We start from the raw sequence: 22,152 nt of genomic DNA, 5'->3' as shown, positions 1-22,152 counted from the left end.
CTGATCACTTGAGGTCAGAAGTTCGAGACCAGCCTGGCCAACATGGTGAAACCACATCTCTACTAAAATACAAAAAGTAGCTGGGTGTGGTGGCACATGCCTGTAATCCCAGCTACTCAGGAGGCTGAGGCAGGAGAATCACTTTAACCCAGGAGGCAGAGGTTGCAGTGAGCCGAGATCATGCTGCTGCACTGCAGCCTGGGCGACAAAGCAAGACTCTGTCTCAAAAAAAAAAAAAAATCATCTACATACCATTTTCAAAAAATTTTTCAAGACACATCAACTATCTGGAGAGGAATCAAAATACAAAATTCAAAAATGGGGAAGTTGAGATACTATAAAAGGATTGAAAATGAGCAATAAACCGGTGAAGTCTAAATTATAAATTATTGTTGTAAATTTGGTTTAAAGTTGGATGTTAGTCATTTGTGTGAAATTCTAGAACAGGCAAAACTAATCTATGGTGAAAGAATTCAAAACAATTGTTTCTGGGAAAGCAGGGATTGAGTAGGACGAGTTAAAAGGAAACCTTCTGAAATAATGAAAATGTGTTCTATCATGATAAGGGTTTGTGTTATACAGGTGTGCACATTTGTCAAAACTCATTGTACTGTACTCTTAAGGTCAGTACATTTCACTGTATGTGATTATACCTGAATTTAAAAAATAAATATGTTAACAATATTGAGCCAGGTGTGGTGGCTCATGCCTGTAATCTCAGCACTTTGGGAGGCTGAGGTGGGCGGATCACTTGAGGTCAGGAGTTTGAGACCAGCCTGGCCAACATGGTGAAACCCCATCTCTACTAAAAATACAAAAAGTAGCCGGGTGTGGTGGCATGTGCCTGTAATCCCAGCTACATGGGAGGCTGAGGCACAAGAATCAGTTGAACCTGGGAGGCAGAGGTTGCAGTGAGCCGAGATCACACCACTGCACTCCAGCCCAAGCAACAGAGTGAGACTCCAACTCAAAAAAATAAACAATATTGAGTCTTCCAATATATGAATGTAGTATAATCTCTTTGCTTATTTAGTCTTTTAATTTCTCTTAAGCAATGTTTTGTCATTTTCAATGTACAGATGTTATGTCTTCTATCAGATTTATCCCTATTTCATATTTTGATGGTATTGTAATTGGCATTATTTATCTCAATTTGATTGCTCATTGCTAAGAAATAGAAATATTGACTTTTGTATATTGACCTTGCAACTTTATTGAACTCATAAGTTCTAGTAGCTTTTTTGGAGAATCCATCCAATTTTCTACATAGATGATCATGTCATCTATGAATAAAAGGAGCTTTATTTCTTCCTTCCCAATTTAGATGGCTTTTTTTTTTCTCTTATTGCACTGGCTAGAACCTCCAGTAGAATGTCGAATAGGTGATGAGAACAGACATCATTGCCTTATTCCCAGTCTTAGGGGGAAAACATTTAGTATTTCACCATTAAGTGTGTTGTTAGCAGTAGGGCTTTTACAGATATTCTTTATGAGGCTGAGTATATTCCATCTACATTAAGCCATTTTTGCATTGCTATAAATACTTGAGACTGGGTAATTTATAAAGAAAAGAGGTTTAATTGGCTCACTGTTCTGCAGGCTTTACAGGAAGCATGGTGCTGGCATCTGCTCAGTTTCTGGGGAGGCTTCAGGAAGCTTACAATCATGGCAGAAGGCAAAGGAGGAACAGGCATGTCATATGGCAAGAGTAGGAGCAAGAGAGAGGGAGAGTATGGGGAAGGTGCCATACACTTTTTTTTTTTTTTTTTAATGAATCCAGACAAGGTCTCACTATGTTGCCCAGGCTAGGCTGGTCTTGAACTCCTGGGCTCAAGTGATCTTCCTACCCTGGCCTCTGCCACACACTTTTAAACAAACAGATCTCGTGTGAACTCAGAACAAAAGCTCACTTATGACTAAGTTGATGGCCCAAGCCATTCAAAAGGGATCTGCCCCCATGATCCAAACACCTCCCACTAGGCCCCAGCTCCAACACTGGGATTACATTTCAACATGCGATTTGGGTGAGGACAAATATCCAAACTATATCACCGTCCTATTTCAAGCTTGCTGACAGATTTCATCAAATGTGAATACAGGATTTGTACCAAATTAGTCATTAGGAAAATGCAAATAAAATACCAATGAGGGCCAGGCGCAGTGGCTCACGCCTGCAATCCCAGCACTTTGGGAGGCTGAGGCAGGCAGATCACTTGAGGTCAGGAGCTCGAGACCAGCCTGGCCAACATGGTAAGACCCCGTCTCTACTAAAAATACAAAAATTAGCCCAGCATGGTGGCATGTATCTGTAGTCCCAGCTACTCAGGAGGCTGAGGCAGGAGAATCACTTGAACCTAGGAGGAGAAGGTTGCAGTGAGCCGAGATCATGGCACTGCATTCCAGCCTGGGCGATGGAGTAACAGAGTAAGACTCTGTCTCAAAAAAAAAAAAAAAAAAAAAAAAAAAAGTCAATGACATACCACTACATACTTACTATAATGGCTAAAAGGTAAAAGACTCATCATATAAAGTATTGGTAAGAATGCACACCAACTGTAACTCTCATTCACAATTGGTGGGACTGTGGTACAACCACTTTGGAAAACAATTTGGCAGGGATTTCTTAAAAAGTTAAAAAGGTAAGCCAGGAGCAGTGGCACACGCCTGTAATCCCAGCACTTTGGGAGGCTGAGGCGGGTGGATCACCTGAGGTCAGGAGTACGAGACTAGCCTGGCCCATCTCTACTAAAAATACAAAAATTAGCCAGGCATGGTGGCACATGCCTGTAATCCCAGCTACTTGGGAGGCTGAGGCAGGAGAATCTCTCGAACCTGGGAGGCGGATGTTGCAGTGAGCTGAGATCGTGCCATTGCACTTCTGCCTGGGCAACAAGCGTGAAACACAGACTCAAAGAAAAAAAAAAGAAGAAGTTAAAAAGGTAGGCCGGGTGCAGCGGCTCATGCCTGTAATCGCAACACTTTGGGAGGCCAAGGCAGATGGATCACCTGAGGTCAGGAGTTTGAGACCAGCTTGACCAACATGGTGAAACCCTGTCTCACTAAATACAAAAAATTAGCCGGGCATGGTAGCAGGTGCCTGTAATCCCAGCTACTTAGGAGGCTGAGGCAGGAGAATCACTTGAACCCAGGAGGCAGATGTTGCAGTGAGCTGAGGTTGCACCATTGACTCCAGCCTGGGCAACAAGAGCAAAACTCCGTCTCAAAAAAAAAAAGTTAAGACCAGGCATGGTGGCTCACGCCTGTAATCCCAGCACTTTGGGAGGCCAAGGTGGGCAGATCACCTGAGGCCAGGAGTTCGAGATCAGCCTGACAACATGGCGAAACCCCATCTCTACTAAAAATACAAAAATTAGCCTGGCATGGTGGTGCATGCCTATAATCCCAGCTACTCGGGAGGCTGAGGCAGGAGAATCGTTTGAACCCGGGAGGTACAGACTGCAGTGAGCCAAGATCACACCATCACACTCCTGCCTCGGCAACAAGACCAAAACTCTGTCTCAACAAAAAAAAAATGTTAAAAAGGTGGCTGGGCATAGTGGCTCATGCCTATAATCCCAGCACTTTGGGAGGATGAGGCAGGCCTCAGCCTGCCAAACTCCTGGGCTCAGGAATGCTTGAGCCCAGGAGTTTGAGACCAGCCTGAGCAACATGGAGACACCTTGTCTACAAAATACAAAAAAATTTAGCCAGGCATGGTGGTTTATGCCTGTAGTAGCAGCTACTCGGGAGACTGAGATGGGAGGATCACTTGAGCCCAGGGGGGTCGAGGCTGCAGTGAGCCGTGATCATGCCACTGCACTCCATCCCGAGCAACAGAATGAGACACAGTCTCCAAAAATAAAGTTAAGCCACGCCTGGTGGCTCATGCCTGTGGTCCCAGCACTTTAGGAGGCTAAGGCAGGCAGATTGCTTGAGCCCAGGAGTTCGAGATCACCCTGGGCAACATGGCAAAACCCAGTCTCTATGAAAAAACACAAAAAGTAGCTGGGCATGGTGGCAGGCACCTGTAGTCCCAGCTACTCAGGAGGCTGAGGCAGAAGAATCGCTTGAGCCCAGGAGGTGGAGGTTGCAGAGCTGAGATCCTGTCACTGCATTCCAGTCTGGGCGACAGAGCAAGACTCTGCCTCAAAAACAAAAGTCGGCCGGGTGTGGTGGCTCACGCCTGTAATCCCAGCACTTTGGGAGGCTGAGGCGGGTGGATCACCTGAGGTTGGGAGTTTGAGACCAGCCTGACCAACATGGAGAAACCCTGTCTCTACTAAAAATACAAAATTAGCCGGGCTTGGTGGCACATGCCTGTAATCCAAGCTACTCAGGAGGCTGAGGCAGGAGAATCGTGTGAACCCGGGAGGCGGAGGTTGCGGTGAGCCGAGATTGCACCATTGCACTCCAGCCTGGGCAACAACAGCGAAACTCCGTCTTAAAAAATAAAGTTGAAAAGATATTTACCTGAGAGAAATGAAAGCACATGTCCACACAAAGACTTATACATGTTGTACATCAATGTATATAGTTGCTTTATTTGTCATATCCAAACACTAGGAACAACCTAAATGTTCATCAACAGGTGAACTGGTAAACAACTGTGGTATATTCATACCACATACCAATAAGAAAAAGGAATGAACTGCTGATACCACCAATAATGTGGATGAACCTCAAAATAATTATGCTCAATGAAAACAGACAATAAAGAATATATACTGTTCTTCGTATAAAACTTTATTAATCTTTTTTTTTTTGAGATGGAGTCTGGCTCTGTCACCCAGGCTGGAGTGCAGTGGCACGATCTCAGCCCACTGCAACCTCTGCCTCCCTGGTTCAAGAGATTCTCCTGCCTCAGCCTCCTATGTAGCTGGGACTACAGGCATTCGCCACCACACCTGGCTAATTTTTAGTAGAGATGGGGTTTCACCATGTTAGCCAGGCTAGTCTTGAACTCCCGACCTCAGGTGATCTGCCCCCCCTTGAGCTCTCAAAGTGCTGGGATTACAGGCGTAAGCCACTGCATCTGGCCAAATTTTATTATTCTTTATACAAAATCCTTGAAAATATAAACATCCATAGAGACAGAAAGCAGACCAGTGGTTGCTTGGGGGTGAGGGTGGGGAATCAGGGAGAGGCGAGAGGAGGAATTACAAGGGGACATGAGGAAATGTTTGAGAGTGATGAATATGTCCATAGTGATTGTACTGTGGTTTCACAGATGAATACATATGTCAAAACTCAGTAAACTGTACTCTTTTTTTTTGAGACGGAGTCTTACTCTGTTGCCCAGGCTAGAGTGCAGTGGCGCCATCTTGGCTCACTGCAACCTCCACCTCCTGACTCAAGTGATTCTCCTGCCTCAGCCACCCAAGTAGCTGGGATTACAGGCATGTACCACCATGCCCAGCTAATTTTTGTATTCTAGTAGAGACGGGGTTTCACCGTGTTAGCCAGGCTGGTCTCGAACTCCTGACCTCAAGTGATCCACCCGCCTCAGCCTCCCAAAGTGCTGGGATTACAAGTGTGAGCCACCGTACCCCACCTAAATTGTACATTTTAAATATATGTAGTTATTATATTTTAATTATAGCTCAATAAAGTTGTTTAGAAATATAATAATAAATTTTTAAAGAGGCTGTTAGTGTTACAAATCATGATTAAAATAACATATACATACATTCATGGGTGGGTAATAAATAAAAAAAGAAGAAGTAGTAAAATAACAGACACATAATATTGAAAATAACTTGGCCAGGCATGGTGGTCCATGCCTGTAATCCCAGCACTTTGGGAGGCCAAAGTGGAAGCTTCGTTTGAAGCTAGAAGTTCAAGACCAGCCCTGGCAACATAGTGAGACCCCCATCGCTACAAAAAAAATTTAAAATTAGCCAAGCATGGTGGCGCATACCTTAGTCCTAGCTACTCCAGAGGCTGAGGTGGGAGGATCACTTGAGTCCAGGAGTTTGAGGCTGCAGTGCGCTATAATCATGCCACTGCATTCCAGCCTGGGTGACAGAGGGAGACCCTGTCTTAAAGAAAAAAATAAATAAGTAGCTTTATACTCTGAGATTATAACCACAGACAAAGTGAGCAAAGACTATAGGTTGAGTATCCCTTATCCAAAATGCTGGGGACCAGAAGTGTTTTGAATTTCTGATCTTTATTTTTAAATATTTGCATTATACTTACCAGTTAAGCATCCCAGATCCAAAAACACAAAATACAAAATGCTCCACTCATCATTTCCTTTGGGCGTCATATCAGCCCTCAAAAAGTTTTGGACTTCGGAGCACCTCAGGTTTCAGATTTTTGGACTCGGGATGGTCAACCTGTAGCAGTAAAGTGGGGAGAATGTCTTGAAATAAAAAGCAGCTAAGGCTCTCATCATAACATATAGTGTCAAAAGTGAAGGTTATTCTTGGTTTTTATATTTAGGGAAATATCAGTTAAAAAAAATTATGAGCTGGGCGCAGTGGCTCATGCCTGTAATCCTAGCACTTTGAGAGGCCAAGGCAGGAGGATCACTTGGGCCCAAGATTTCAAAACCAGCCTGGGCAACACAGCGAGACCCCATCACTAAAAAAAAAATTTTTTTAATTAGCTGGGCATGGTGGTACACACCTGTGGTCCCAGCTACTCAAGAAGCTGAGATAGGAAGATCACCTGGGGTCAGGAGGTTGAGACTGCAGTGAGCTGTAATTGCATCACTGCACTCCAGCCCAGGTGACAGCGCAAGACCTTGCTTAAAAAAAAAAAAATTATGAGGCTGGGCGCAGTGGCTCACGCCTGTAATCCCAGCACTTTGGGAGGCCGAGACAGGTGGATCACCTGAGGTCAGAAGTTTGAGACCAGCCTGGCCAACATGGTGAAACCTCGTCTCTACCAAAAATACAAAACTTAGCTGGACATGGTGGCGGGAGCCTGTAATCCCAGCTACTCGGGAGGCTGAAGCATTGAACCTGGGAGGTGGAGGTTGCAGTGAGCTGAGTTTGTGCCACAGCACTCCAGCCTGGGTGACAGAGCGAGACTCCATCTCAAAAAAAAAAAAAAATATTATGAACTTCGAATCCGGCAGACACTGGGCTTCCTATTTTAAAAGGCATCACTACCAACCTGTCACCAGGTAGACAGACCCACTGGCTCCCAAGTCATAATCCTGTGTCTCCTCTAAATACCCAGAGCCAAGAAAGCAGGGCAGCACCCCTCCCGGAGGGCACAGGAGACCCACCAGTCCCTACCCCCCTGTCTGCATCAACCCTTACTCTAGTACCACACTTGATAGGTTCACATCCATCTGGAGCTTTGACCCTCATCGCCTACGAAGGCAGGGATTCGCTGGCTTCCAAACTGAGAAGGTACTACCACATTCCCACATGCTGAAGACACCCCCTTCAGGGAAGGCGATAAAACCCAGGGTTTCTGGCACAAGTTTGAACTCCTCCATCTCCCCAGCTGCTGTGGCTAATCGGTCCCCAAGTTCTGTGGAACCTACCCTGTCTAGGATTATTTCTGAAAGGTAAATTCCGTGATGGCAGGGCCCATGTCTCTCTTGTAGCTGTGTCCCTAGCTCCTAGAGCCACAGCAGGTGCTCAGCAAGTGGATGTGATTGAATGCATGGTGAGACAGGACTACAGAAGACATGCTGGAATCAAGCAGGTAATGATGTCATGCAGTAGGTGTTTCCTCACCTCCAACCCGGAGGTTCTGACAGGGCTCCTGTGCCTGGAACCTCTGCTCCCCTTCAGGCAGTGAGCCAGTTTCACTGATGGGAATATGCCCGGTATCAGGTGGGCTGGGTCAGAAACAAGGTTGAATGCCACCACCAACCCATCTGCTTTCCAGTGACCCTCTCTCCTTCGGCCTGTGCTACTTCTTGGAATCTTGCAGAAGCCTCTTAGCTGGCCCCGTGGACTCTATGTTCTCCCTGGTTTGATTGTGTCCTTCCTGCCCTTCTTTTTTTCTCAGAGATAGTCTTGCTCTGTCGCCCAGGCTGGAGTGCAGTGGCAAGATCTCTGCCTCCCAGGTTCAAGCAATTCTCCTGCCTCAGCCTCCTGAGTAGCTGGGATTACAGGCACCTGCCACCATGCCCAGCTAATTTTTGTGTTTTTGGTAGACGGGGTTTTGCCATGTTGGCCAGGTTGGTCTTGAACCCCTGACCTCAAATGATCCACCCTCCTCTGCCTCCCAAAGTGCTGGGATTATAGGCATGAGCCACCCCACCCCAGCCCCTAATCGACTTCTTTATACTCGTTAAGGTTTGTAACCCAAAAACTTTGCCTCCCACATTCATCAGAGTTGGCCCCAGTGACTTTTGGACATTTCCATGACTGGGATTGTTCACAATCATTTGCTCCCAGCTCCAGAGAGGGATTTCCAAGCAGCAATGGCAGTGCCCCTGGGACAAGGGGTCAGTGCTCACCCGGGCACGGCAGGCCTGGGTGTCATGGAAGCCCACCCTCCTTCCCAGAGAACTGAAGTTGTCTTTGGCACTGCCTTCAGGTTCCTGGGCACCTGGAGGGTGTCTATTTCTCATTGAGGTCAAGAGTTCCTTAAGGAACAGTCCTGTGACCTATTCATCTTTATGTCCCCAGTGCCTGGCACCCAGCAAGGATGATGGCAGCAGAGCAGAGGAGATCTGGGCAGAAACAAGATTCAGTCTGGGTCACACTGAAAGTGTAATTTCTTTGGCTGTCCCCTTATTTGTGAGAACAGAATTTGTGGGAGGATTACGAAGCCAGGGCCAGAGTTGGAGGGCTTAGGCTTGGCCTGGGGACAGCAAGGAGCCTTGGGACTTTGTACCACAACCATAGGAATGTGCAGAAGGGGCCTGGTCAGGAGTCAAGTGGCCTGGGTTCCACACAGCACTGACACTTACTAAGCCCTCTAACCCTGGAGAAGTTGTTTCACTTCTTTGAGTTCTTGGCATCTGCTAAATGCGATGAAAATCCTATCCTCGCCCGTTTCAGGGGGTAGCTGTGAAGAATCTAGAAGAAATTTGGAAATTATAAAAGGCTATATAAATTACAAGGGCAGGGCCAGGCATGGTAATGGTTTGCACTTGTAATCCCAACACTTTAGGAGGCCAAGGTGGGAGCATTGCTTAAGTTCAGGAGTTCAAGACCAGCCTGGGCAACATAGCGAAACCCTGTCTCTACTAAAAACGAAAAAAATTAGCCAAATATAGTGGTGTGTGCCTGTAGACCCAGCTACTTGGCAGGCTGAGGCAGGATTGCTTGAGCCCAGGAGGTCAGGCTGCAATGAGCTATGATCACACCACTGCATGCCAGCCTGGGTGACAGAATAAGACCCTGTCTCAAAGAAAAAAAAGAGCGGGGGGAGGGGGCACTTGCTGGTGGCACTTTCTATGGATCACAGCCTTTCATGGCGCTATACCAGAGGGTAAGGGCCTCAACCCAATCCCACCTCCAACATAAATAGGCCAATTGCCTGTGGGGTGCAGCATAGGTCAACCTCTGCAGGATACATTCTAGCCAGGTGGGAGGTGGAACAGGGACCCTCCAGCCACCATGACACCCTAACGCCTTCTAAACCCCACTCAGGCCAGCTTGGCATCAAGGAAATGAGAGACAAGCAGCTCTGAGAGTGTGCTCCAAGAGGTTTATTAGTATCCACACTGGGGAGCTCTGGGTTCTTGCCCAGAACAAGGGGCTGAGAACATCCAGTCAGGATGCAAGGCCGCCACAGGCTGAGGGGACTGGCACTGGGGATATGGCAGGGTTTCGCCTTCAAGCACAGCCAAGACATCCTCCTTTGCCCCTGAAGTCTCCTCCTGAAGAGCATGGCTGTCTTCCCCATGGAGAAAATGAGGTCTCCAGAGGTTTCCTGCCTTGCCCAATATCCACCAACCCCCTCAGAATCTAGACCCCCCTCTGTCTGTTCCTCACCTCGGCCAGGATCGGGGGACACCCCCATTTTGCAGAGTCAGCCCCACCCCCACCTCAGCAGGCCCCAGCTCACTCCTAGAACCTAGTGACTAAAGTCTGGAGCGGATAAATTCTATCAGGTTCTCCAACTGCTCCTCCAGGTGCTGTTCAACTCCATGGTTCTCGATGACCCAGTCAAAGTCCCCAAAGTTGTCCAGGCCACATTCTGACTCAGCGTCGTCCACCCCTGTGAAGGAAGCATGGCGAGGTCAGGCCTCAGCCCTCCAGACAGACAGCAGGCATCAAGGCCTGCTAACCCCAACTGGAGTGGGCCCTCCCGGCCTCTCCTCTGCTACCCCAGAGCCAAGGGCTACCCACCCAGAAGGCACCTCCCTACCCCTGAAACACTGTGATGGCAGGTTCAGTAGCCCATAGCCACCTGGGCCTCTCAGCTGATCCCTCCTGACTTAATCCTTCACTTGCTACTGCCTACAGAGGGTGAATCGGGTCATCTAAAACCACACACAACCCAAAAGGGCACTGTGTTTTCATTTTCTGTCAAGCTGGTTGTGTCCTTTTCTATCCCTAAATCTGTCTGATTCAATCCCCTCAGGAGGCAGCATGTGCTGGAGTCAGAAGCAGAGGGTCAGGAGGCCAGCTCCTCCTCTCACTCTTTGTGACCCTGGGAAAGAGACTTAACCTTTCAGGCCAGGGCCTCATCCAACCATGGGTAAACTAATAACAGCATCTACCTGCTGAATCTGTTTTGATGGTAAAGTGAGACAGTGCATATAAAATGCTTAGCACAGGCCTGGACATGTGAGTGCCCCAGAAATGAGCAGCATTAGTAGTGGTCATACCCATTGTATCTGAACTGCTCCAAGTCACAGTGATCTAGGGCAGGAAGGAAGCCTGAGCTGTGCTTCTGAAGCCCACAGAGCGGGTCCTGGGCTTGCACCACTGAAGCTCCCAGCAGAACTTCCTCTCCACTACTAACTTCTAACTCCACTACTGTGTTAAACAGAAGTGAGCTTTGTCAGGTTTGCCCCTGACCACTGTCAGCCCCTACTGGGCTGGAAAGCAAAGGTGAAGAATCATGGGGGTGGGTCCCAGCCAGACCACCAAAGCAGCCCACTGGCCATGAGAAGATAGCCTAGGTTAAGCCAAGGGAACCTTGACCCTCAGGATTCTGTCCACCATGCTACTCCCTAATCAGGAGGCCTCAGATTCTCCTTTATCATCCCTCATTCACTTCCCCCAGGCCTGCCCGGGAGACAAACCACAGGGTGGGTAGCCTGTGTCCTCCTGTGCCCTACACATAGAGTGGCTCACCTGGCGTGAACACCCAGCCCCGCTGCTGTCGGCTCTGCTCCAACGCTACAACGCGGACCGTCTGCGTCACGGCCCCGTAGGCCTCCCGAAACCACTGGATGTCAGACACTCTCCGTGTGTCACTCACCAGCTGCAGGAGAGGGACAGACAGGTGACCAACAGGACAGGATGATAGAAGTGAGGGGAGGTGGGAGGACTACAGAACCCAGGGCAGTGTGGGGTGTGGCTCTACCCCCCATCATCGTGAGCATGTCAGCAGCTAGACTCACTATTCACGGATTCATTCATTCATTGAACATACGCCACTGAGTGCTGACTACATGTCAGGCAGTGCTGCTGACAAGTTCATTGATCCAATTAAGCAAGTATTATAGTAAGTACCTACTGTACGCTGGTCACTGTGCTAGGTGCTAAGGCTAGACTGGTAAGCAAAACAGACCCTGTGCCTGCCCTCTCAGAGCTTACAGTCTAGTGGGAGACACTGAACAAGTATTCAGTAATCAAATAACCATGTGATTACAGTGTATGTCAACAAGTGTCTCAACCTCAACACGGCTGAAACTCAACTCCTGATTTCCTCTCCAATCCTGTTCCTCCCCACCTTCCCTGTCTTAGAAAATGATAATTCTATATTTGTCCACCTGCTCAGAACAAAATCCTTGGTATAGTCTCTCACACCCCACAGCCAACCCAAGGGCAAATCCTGTTGGTTTTCTCTTCAAAATACACGCAAAATTGACCCCTTCTCTCCACTCTACCTTTGCTCCCCTCTGCGCCCCAACCATAGTCATTTTGTCTGTTACAGAAAGGTCCTGGCCAGGCATGGTGGCTCATGCCTGTAATCCCAGCATTTTGGGAGGCCGAGGTGGGTGGTTCACTTGAGGTCAGGAGTTCAAATTTTGCCAAATGGTAAAACACCGTCTCGACTAAAAATACAAAAAAAATTAGTTGGGCATGATGGCACATGCCTGTAATCCCAGCTACTCGGGAGGCTGATGCACAAGAATCGCTTAAACCCACAAGGCAGAGGGTACAGTGAGCTGAGATCGCGCCATCGCACTCCAGCCTTGGTGACAAGAGTGAGACTCTGTCTCAAAAAAAAAAAAAAAAAAAAAAAAACACAGGAAAGTCCTCCACTCGGCCCCTGTGCTTCTGCTCCCATCTTCCCCACAGCAGCTATGGCCAGGATTCTCAATCTGAAATCAGATCATGTCTCTCCTCTGCTTAGAACCCTGTAGTGACTCCCCATCTCACTCAGAATAAAATCCCAGCTCTCCCAAAGGTCCGCCCTGGGAAGTCTGACCTGACCTTCCACCACTCACCCTCACCCACTCTGGCCACCTGGCTTGTCCTCAGACACACCAGGCACACTCACCACTCAAGCCTCTGCACTTCCTCCTCCCTCTCTCTGGAAAGCTACTTCCCCAAATATCCATTCAGTTATCCCTTATTTCCTTCAGGTCTTGCTCAAACATCATCATATCAGTGTAGCCTTCCCAGGCACCCTTAATAAAACAGCAACGCTTCCCTATCTCTCCTCATATCCTAGGCCTACTTTATTTTACTCCTTAGTATTTACCACTGCCTGATATATTCTGTATTTATTCTGTGCCTATCTCCCTGCCACCCTCAGCTGTAATGTAAGCTCCCTGAAGGAAGAGACTTCATTGCGCTTTTGCACCAATATATCCCCACAACATGCAACCACACCTGGCAGAAGTAGACACTCAATATTCACTGCCAGAATGAATGAGGAAGAAAAGGGGTAGGGTGCTATAGGAGCACCTGCCAGGGAGCACCAGTTAAGACCTGAATATTAGGGCAGGCTTCCCTGTGGAGGTGTCATGTCAACTGAGCTGAAGCTAACCAGGGAAAGAGAAAGAAAGGGCAGTCCAGACAGGTGGAAGGGCATGTGCAAAGGCCCTGATTCCAGAAGGAGTTCGACTGACTTGAGGACCAAGAAGGCCAGTGTTGCTACAGCTTAAGGAGTAAGGAGGCTAAAAAAGTAGCAGAAACTGGATCACACAAGGCCCAGAAGTTCATGTGAAGGATTTTCATTTTGTTCATGAGCACAATGGGAAGCCACCAAAGTATTCTAAACAGAAGAGTGACATCACCTGGTTCACGTTTTTAAAAGGTCAGTCTGGGCCGCACGCAGTGGCTCACACCTGTAATCCCACTATTTTGGGAGGCCAAGGTGGGTGGATCACCTGAGGTCAGGAGTTCGAGACCAGCCTGGCCAACATGGTGAAAACCCGTCTCTACTAAAAATACAAAAATTAGCCAGGGGTGGTGGTGGACACCTGTAGTCCCAGCTGCTTGGGAGGCTGAGGCAGAAGAATCACTTAAACCCAGGAGGCAGAGGTTGCAGTGAGCCAAGATTGCGCCACTGCACTCCAGCCCAGGTGACAAGTGTGAGACTCCATCTCAAAAATAAATAAATAAATAAATAAATAATAAAAGGTCAGTCTGGCTACTGTGTAATGAATAGACCACAGAGGGCAAGAGCCACAGCTAGAGACCAGTGTGGAGGCTACTGCGACTGTCCAGGCCAGAAATGGTGGGGGCTTGGGCCAGGATGGTGGCAGTGGAGACAGAGAGAGATGGACACAGCGAAGAGCTAGGGAAACAGGTGTTCTTCATGCTGCCATGGAGCCCTCTTACCCAGATGGGCTGGGAGATGCCCTCCACAATCTTCCTGCAAAAGAAGCCTGGGTCAGCCTGGCGTTTCTCCTCTCCCCAGCGGATCATGTCCTTCCGAAAGGCCTCCTTGTAGGTGCTGGTGTCCAGGAGTCTCTGGAAGTTCAAGCCATGCTCCTGCCCAAAGGACATTATGTCTACGTCACCGGCCTTTCAACCTCAGTGGTCTCTCCTAAAACAGCGGAAGAGCCATCCCTCATCCTCACCTGCCTCCCCCAGGGCTGATGCAAGGATTAATGAGGTTTCAGCCAGGACAAAGGTCTGCAAGGGAAAGAGCCTCAGCAACTAAGAAATCCCGATCACTGGTAGACAGAAGAAAGGTCTAGGGATAATCCAGAAATTGTTTCAATTTGTCTTTGAAATATGTGGCGTGGTTTCTCTTTTGCAAGTTTTACCTTCCCAATTATTTCTGGCTTAAACTAATCCTGAAATTAGTTTGCATCCCCTGGGCAAAGGCTTAGCCTTCAACTAAAGTGGGAAATCTGAGGGGGGAAAAAAAATCCTGCACTCCATGTCCTCCCACTAGCATTGTTTGCCCCCATCCCAAATCCCACGGAGATTGTGTCTCCTTTCTCTCCCCCTTACCCCTTCCCATCCCCAAATTCCTGGCGCCTTTGCTGAAACAGCATCACTCCATCTGGCTCTGGGCACTTGCAAGGCCTCCCACACCCAGAGGACCCCCAAGGCAGGAGAGGTTACTCTGACCACCCTGGGGAACTCCTTTCTCCCCTTTCCAAGCAGAGGGGTCCATCCAAAGGGATCCAGGATAGGAGGGGTCTGAAAAGCATCACCTCGTTCAGATTCTGGCTCCTCCATGAACTCACTGCAACAAGACATTCTCCCCTCAGGCTCTCAATTTCTTGATCACCCACCTGCTCCCCTTGCTGCGAGAGGAGGTCAGTAGCCACCTCCTGCTCCTGAACCAATTTCCCTCCAGGAGCGTTGTGGTCTACTTGTTGGTTATATTTCTTCTTGTGACTTAGGAAATCAATGCATGAACATTTCATTTTGGTTTTGTTTTTTAATGGGAGTGGGGGATAGAGTGGTGCTGGACTTCCACAGAGCAAGGGCAGTCTGGCCTATCAGAGTCTTCCATGGAGCTTTTAAAAATGCAAACTGGCCAGGCACAGTGGCTCACGCCTGTAATCCCAGCACTTTGGGAGGCCGAGGCGGGCAGATCACAAGGTCAGGAGTTCAAGACCAGCCTGACCAATATGGTGAAACCATGTCTCTACTAAAAATACAAAACAATTACCCAGGCGTGGTCACCCATGGCTGCAATCCCAGCTACTCAGGAGGCTAAGGCAGTAGAATTGCTTGAACCCCAGGAGGTGGAGGTTGCAGTGAGCCAAGATCGTGCCACTGCACTCTAGGCTGGGTGACAGAGCGAAACTCCGTCTCAAATAAATAAATAAAATAAATAAATAAATAAAAATGCAAACTCCTGCTCCTTCTTCCTCCCGCCCCCCACCCAACCCCACCAGTCTGACTCAGTAGGACAGAAGCAAGACCTATCTGGGAACTTTGGAAGATCAGTTTTGAAAGTGCTCCTGGGAGGCCTTTGGAAGTGCCTAGGCCCCACTAGGGAAGGCTCAGTGCCTTCCCCTTCACCCCTTCCTTCCTCCCATCCCCCCCCCACCACCCCACCACCCTGCAGAGTCGCTCCCAGTCTGTCTCCTGGATACAAAGAAATTCTGTATCCAGTTTCATTTGGGAAAGAATGCTGCTTAAAATTTTTGAAAACCAGGCCAGGTAAAGTAGCTCCTGCCCAAATCCTAGCACTTTGGGAGGCCATAGTGGGAGGATCGCTTGAGCCCAGGAGTTGGAGACCAGCCTGGGCAACATAATGAGACTCCCATCTCTACAAAAAAAAATTTTAAATTTAGCCAGGCATAGTGGCATGCACCTGTATTCCTAGCTACTTGGGAAGCTCAAGTGGGAGGATCACTTGAGCCCAGGAGGTCAAGGCTGCAGTGAGCCCTTATGCGCCACTGCACTCCAGCCTGCGCTACAGAGCAAGACCTTGTCTCAAAAAGAAAAAAAAATAAACCACTTGATTTAGTTATTCTTACAATTCCTCAGGCTGCCACCCTATGAATGGGTCTGTTCAGCTGGTGAGAGATGACCCAATGCTTCCCATGGAGGCAAAGATGGCATATAGAAGGGGGGACAATTCATTTTATGTGGTTCCGGAAACCACACTCTGGCCAATTGAGGGGCCAAAGCACACGTCCCAGAAGGGTGCACCTAGAGGTCAAGGGCAAAATGTGGGCGACAAGAGGGCTCTTCACCATGTGGGAGGCTGATCTTGCCTTCCAAGTTCCCTTTCTGAAGTCTAAGATTCTGAGAGTTCCTATTGACTTATTTTTTTAATTCTATTTTAACGATCCTATTTTTTTTAATCCATGTGGTTCAAAATTCAAAGATACACATTAATTTACAGTCGAAAATCTCTCTCTCACCCTGTCCCCTCCCTGGGGGCAACCAATGGTACGGTTTCGAACCTGTCTTTCCCATGCAGTGCAGGAACACATCCCAGGCACCTGAAACAGTGCTGAACATGAGACAGGCACCCTGTAAATATTTGTTAAATAGCCAAATATATGAGCAGATATATTTAGAATTCTTTTACAATTCTTGGTCACAAAGTGCCTCTTCAGTTTTAGACAAATGTAGCATTCTCTACACACTGTTCCACATCTTGGTATTGGCTTTTTTTTTTTTTTCACTTAATGATATATTTTGACAACTTTTAGGACTAAATTTCTTTTTTGTGTGTTGTTGTTTACTTTAAAAAAAATTTTTTTTAAAGAAACAGAGATGGGGTTTCACCATGTTGGCCAGGCTGGTCTCTAACTCCTGGACTCAAGCAATCCACCTGCCTCGGCCTCCCAAAGTGCTGGGATTACAGGCGTGTGCCACCGTGCTCGGCCTGTACTAAATTTCTAGGAGCAAAGTTCTAGGGGCTGTGTCAGGCCAGCTGAGTGAGAGGGTGGTGTGAGGAGGCACAGGCAGGTCCTTACTAATCACACAGCATCAGAGCTGCCAACTCGAGTGTCGACAGCCTTTCCTGGGCACACCTTCCTGAACTCACTCTGAAGGGAGGGAGGCTATTAGGAAAGAAATATAAGCTGAAAATGCCCCCGAAAGGTCCACTCACAGAAAACCAAGAGCTGGCCACCACCCTGCCAGCAGTGGTGACGGGAATCATGCCAGTGACTCAGGCAGCAGCCACAGCTCCAAAGTCCTGGAGCCAGCCCCACCCAACACACCGGATGCCACAAAGCACCACCTACCTGAGCATACTGCTCCTTGAGTGGACCAGAGAGCCGGAGGACAGCACAGACATCAGCTCCGAGTCTGCAGGACAGGGAGATCAGAATCCAGTTAGCCTAGAATTTCCAGGAGCTTCCAGGTCCCAGAAAGGGAGTCAAGAGGCCTGTGTTGAAGTCCCATTTCTACTACTGGTATTATGTAACTTTGGTAGGTCTCAATGTCCCTGATCCTGTTTCCTCATCGGAAAATGGGGATAACACTTTCTGTTCTGTCTCCCACACAGGATTATGAAGAAACTCTAATGAATATAGAAGAGCCCTGAAACTAACAGGTAAAACCTATAAAGTGCTAATTACATTGTGAACAGGCGCGCAATATTCTAGCTGGATTAGGTTATTGCCCAGACCCTAAACTAATTCTCTCACAGCCAGAGGTATCTGTCTCCACTGACTTGGTCACCATAACATATATCATTTATTAATTCACTGGTTGGGCATGGTGGCTCACACCTGTAATCCCAACACTTTGGGAGGCCAAGGCAGGAGGAGTGCTTGAGGCCAGGAGTTCAAGACCAGCCTGGGCAACACAATAAGACCCAGAGATACCATCTCCACCAAAAAATTTAAAAATTAGCTGAGCATGGCAGCATGTGCCTGTACTCCCAGCTACTCCAGAGGCTGAGGTGGGAGCATTCCTGAGCCCAGGAGTTCCAGGCTACAGTGAGCCATGATTGTACCACTGTATGCCAGCCTGGGAGACAGAGTGAGACCGTGTCTCAAAAAAATGAAATAAGAAAAGCAAATTTAAAAAACTGAAACAAAAGCCAGGTGTGGTGGCTCACATCTGTAATCCCAGTACTTTGGAAGGCTGAGGCAGGCAGATCACCTGAGGTCAGGAGTTTGAGACCAGCCTGACCAACACGGTGAAACCCTGTCTCTACTAAAAGTATAAAATTAGCCGGACATGATGGCGCATGCCTGTAATCCCAGCTACTCGGGAGGCTAAGGCAGGAGAATCACTTGAACCCAGCAGGTGGAAGTTGCAGTGAGCCGAGATCGCCCCATTGCACTCCAGCCTGGGCAACAAGAGCGAAAATCCATCTCAAAAATGAAAATAAAAATAAAAATAACTCATTCATGATTTAATTTACTTAACCAACCCCTTTTTTTTTTTTTTTTTTTTTTTTTGAGACGGAGTCTTGCTCCACCACCCAGGCTGGAGTGCAGTGGCGCGATCTCGGCTCACTGCAATCTCCGCCTCCCAGGTTTGAGCGATTCTCCTGCCTCGGCCTCCCAAGTAGCTGGGATTACAGGCGCCTGCCACTACACCCAGCTAATTTTTGTATTTTTAGTACAGACGGGGTTTTGCCATGTTGGCCAGGCTGGTCTCAAACTCCTGATCTCGTGATCCGCCCGCCTCAGCCTCGCAAAGTGCTGGGATTACAGACGTGAGCCACCGCACACGGCCCTTCTTTTTTTCTCTTTTTTGAGACAGAGTCTCACTCTGTCATCCAGGCTGGAGTGCAGTGGCGCCATCTCGTCTCACCACAACCTCTGCCTCCTGGCTTAACCAACCATTTATTGGGTACCATATTTGGATCTAGGTGATACAAATGTGAATGATACATGCTTCCTGTTCTAGCCTTGAGATGCTCACAATACACTTAACACACGGGAAGATAAGTGCTGTTTTTTGTTTTTGTTGTTTTTTTGAGACTGAGTCTCACTCTGTAGCCCAGGCTGGAATGCAGTGGCACAATCTCAGGTCACTGCAACCTGCACCTCCTGGGTTTAAGCTATTCTCCTGCCTCAGCCTCCCAAGTAACTGGGACTACAGGCCCGCGCCACCACGTCCCGCTAATTTTTTTATTTTTAGTAGAGAAGGGTTTTACCATGTTGGTCAGGCTGGTCTTAAACTCCTGAGCTCAAGTGATCCACCCTTCTCGGCCTCCCAAAGTGCTAGGATTACAGGCGTGAGCCACTGCACCCAGCGATAAGTGTTCTTTGTTTTGTTTTGGTTTGGTTTTTTAAGAGTCAGGGTCTTGCTGTCACCCAGGCTAGAGTGCAGTGGTATGATCACAGCTCACTACAATCTTGAACTCCTGGGCTCAGGCAATCCTCCCACCTCAGCCTCCTCAGTATCTGGGATTACTGGTGTGCACCACCACACCCAGCTAATTTTTTGTATCTTTTGTAGAGAGGGGGTCTCACTATGTTGCCCTGGCTGTAGGTGTTCTTATTTTCATGTTTCAGATGAGGAAGCTGAGGTTGTGAAAGGAGGATTGACTCCCCCAAAGCAACACTGCAAGTAGCGAAGCCAAGATTGGTAAAATAAATATAGCCAACATTTAGTTCCTGCACCTCTGCTAGGTGCCAGTAATTATTCTAAGCCCTTCACACACATTATCTCATTTAATCCCCACAACCACCCTATTATCATCCCCATTTTACAGATGACAAAACTGAGACGCAGGCCAGGTGTGGTGGTGGTTCATGTCTGTAATCCCAGCACTCTGGGAGGCCGAGGTGGGCAGATCACCTGAGGTCAGGAGTTCCAGACCAGCCTGGCCAACATGGTGAAACCTGTCTCTACTAAAAATACAAAAGTTAGCTGGGCATGGTGGCACACACCTGTAATCCCAGCTACTCAGGAGGCTGAGACAGGAAAATCGCTTGAACCCAGGAGACAGAGGTTGCGGTGAGCCGCAACCTGGGTGCGCTCCAGCCTGGGTGACAGAGCAAGACTCCGTCTCAAAAAAAAAAAAAAAAAAAAAAAAAAAACATGAGGCACAGAGTGAATCACAGATGTGTACAAGATCACACACTAATCAACAGTGAGCCAGGGTTTGCCTCCCAGCAGTCTAATTCCAGAGCCTGTGCTTCGGACCACTATTTGACGTCAGGGTTTGGAGGTGAGGAGAAATGTAACTTAGGAAAAGGTGGTGAGATACTTAGTGATGAAAAATTCAGGTGGTGACCTCTGCTCTGGGCTCTCCCACACCTTCATAGAACCCCCGTGGTACCCAAAAGCAGCTTCCTGGTACCCCCATCACACTGGCCTTCAAGAGGAGAGGAGCCCCACTTTCTCCCCAACCTCTGCTCTCCTAGCCCAGGTCTCAGCAAAATGCTCCTGCACAGAAGGTCTTGCTTTGACAGAAAACACTGTGCAAAAGGTATTATTATTTGGGGAGGCAGCCAGATAAAACAGAAAGAAACCAGTCCTTGGCGCAAGATAAAGCTGAATTTGTTTGGGTTTTTTTTCTTTTTGTTTCAATTATATATTAATTGCTGAGATGCCCATCATGAACCACAAAGCTGAATTTGAATCCTGGATTTGCCACTTACTTTGTGACCAGCAAGGGTTTTTTGTTGTTAACTTCGTATGTTATTTTATTTTATTTTACTTCGAGACAGGGTCTCAGGCTCTGCTGCACGGACTGGAGGACAGTAGCATGATTACAATTCACTGCAGCCCCCAGGTTCAAGCGATCCTCCCACCTCAGCCTCCTGAGTAGCTGGGACTAGAGGTGCTCGCCATCGCACTAGGCTAACTTTTCCATTTTTTTGTAGAGACTAGGGTCTTACTGTGTTGCCCAGGCTGGTCTCCACTACTGGGCTCTCAAGCCATCCTCGCACCTCTGTCTCCCAAAGTGCTGGGGTGACAGACATGACCACCACACCCGGCCTGTTTAACTTTTTAAGAGCCTCAGTTTCTTCACCTGTGAAATGGAGATGCTAATAATGGCACACAGTACCTAACAAAGAGGTGAAGAGGGTTTTTTGTTTTGTTTTGTTTTGTTTTTTTAAGACAGGGTCTCGCTCTGTCGCCCAGGCTGGAGTGCAGTGGCCAATCTCGCCTCACTGCAACCTCCGCCTCCCGGGCTCAAGCGATTCTTCTACCTCAGGCTCCTGAATAGCTGGGACCACAGGCACGCGTCACCACGCCCAGCTACTTTTTGGATTTTTCGTAGAGGCGGGGTCTCGCCATGTTGCCCAGGCTGGTATCCAACTCCTGGTATATAGAAAGTGCCTTGGTGGGAACCATTATTAATGCTTCTCAGAGAGACCTGCAGCTGAAGGTCTTTGGAGAGGTGGTCACCTGCTTCTTTGAGGCTCGCCTGTGTAGACTACTGTTTTATGTAATGGTGGCATTCCACCTTCCCCAGCCCAGTGCTCCTCCTGCCTTGCAAACGGACGACCCGTACTCCAAAGCTCACTCCGTGACACCCAAAAGCACTCCTCGTGTCACGTGATGCGGAGAGCTCCCCCTTCCACCTTTCCCGCCTCACGGACACCTGCTCTGCAGCGCCTCGGTCACGAAGTCCTTCCCGGATTTCCTCTTGCCGCTGAACAGCAGTACCAGCCGCGGGGCGCCTCCCAGCGGGGCCATGGGGCCGCCACGCCTCGCGATGCCTGAAGCTGACACTTCTCCCTACCCCTAAAATCGGGACACCGCGCGGAATGGACGCGGCCACTAAGCGGAGCGGCAACAAGGAGCAATCGCGGCCCTCCTCGCCGTAGCTGCGAACAGGGCTGACCGCCCGCGACCGTGCCCTCAGCTCATGTCCAAACAGATATGGGGAGAAAAGGGTGAGACACGCGGAGAGAAAGGCGGTTCCTTCACAGGGCAGCCTCCCCTCGTGAAGCTCCCCCACCCGAACTCACTTAGAACAGTCCAGCCCCGCCCAGGACCTTCGCTCACAGCCGGGCCTGCTTAACTGACACCCGGGGAGGAACCGGACGCGACTACCTTCCTCCGAGAGGGGTGACGTCTGAAATTTCCTGAGGTGAACCCCATGTTCCCTTCCGCGCAGCCCTAAAACTTTAGGAAAAAAAATCTCTGGAGTGAGATCACGTTGGAGACGTTTTGGAAACTGCCCTTTTGCCTGTGCGTTATAGTACATGTGCCACAGCAAATCTGCGCGCGCCCCAGAGTGGGAATGGGTCTTCCT

General features: G+C 48.6%; 1 protein-coding gene across 3 annotated transcripts; it reads right to left on the bottom strand.

Moving 5' to 3' along the window:
* Positions 1-9,607: 9,607 nt before the first annotated feature.
* PMVK (phosphomevalonate kinase) lies at positions 9,608-22,152 on the bottom strand. Of its 3 annotated transcripts, none has more exons than XM_003817094.6 (5): positions 21,496-22,152; positions 17,222-17,285; positions 13,890-14,042; positions 11,226-11,355; positions 9,608-10,140 (listed from the first exon to the last, which is right to left on the bottom strand). In XM_003817094.6, the coding sequence occupies exons 1-5, from the start codon at positions 21,588-21,590 to the stop codon at positions 10,004-10,006; spliced, it is 579 nt and encodes a 192-aa protein (XP_003817142.1). In that variant the 5' UTR covers positions 21,591-22,152; the 3' UTR covers positions 9,608-10,003. The 3 variants fall into 3 exon arrangements, with proteins under 3 accessions (XP_003817142.1, XP_034792400.1, XP_024782463.1); XM_034936509.3 differs by having other exon boundaries at positions 21,866-21,888; XM_024926695.4 differs by lacking the exon at positions 21,496-22,152 and having other exon boundaries at positions 13,890-13,923; positions 17,222-17,274.

The sequence above is a fragment of the Pan paniscus genome, chromosome 1 (genome assembly GCF_029289425.2).
Source record: "Pan paniscus chromosome 1, NHGRI_mPanPan1-v2.0_pri, whole genome shotgun sequence".
In the NCBI taxonomy this organism is placed as follows: Eukaryota; Metazoa; Chordata; class Mammalia; order Primates; family Hominidae; genus Pan; species Pan paniscus.
Note: the sequence above shows the minus strand (reverse complement) of the source record. Positions and strands in the feature narration are given on the sequence as shown.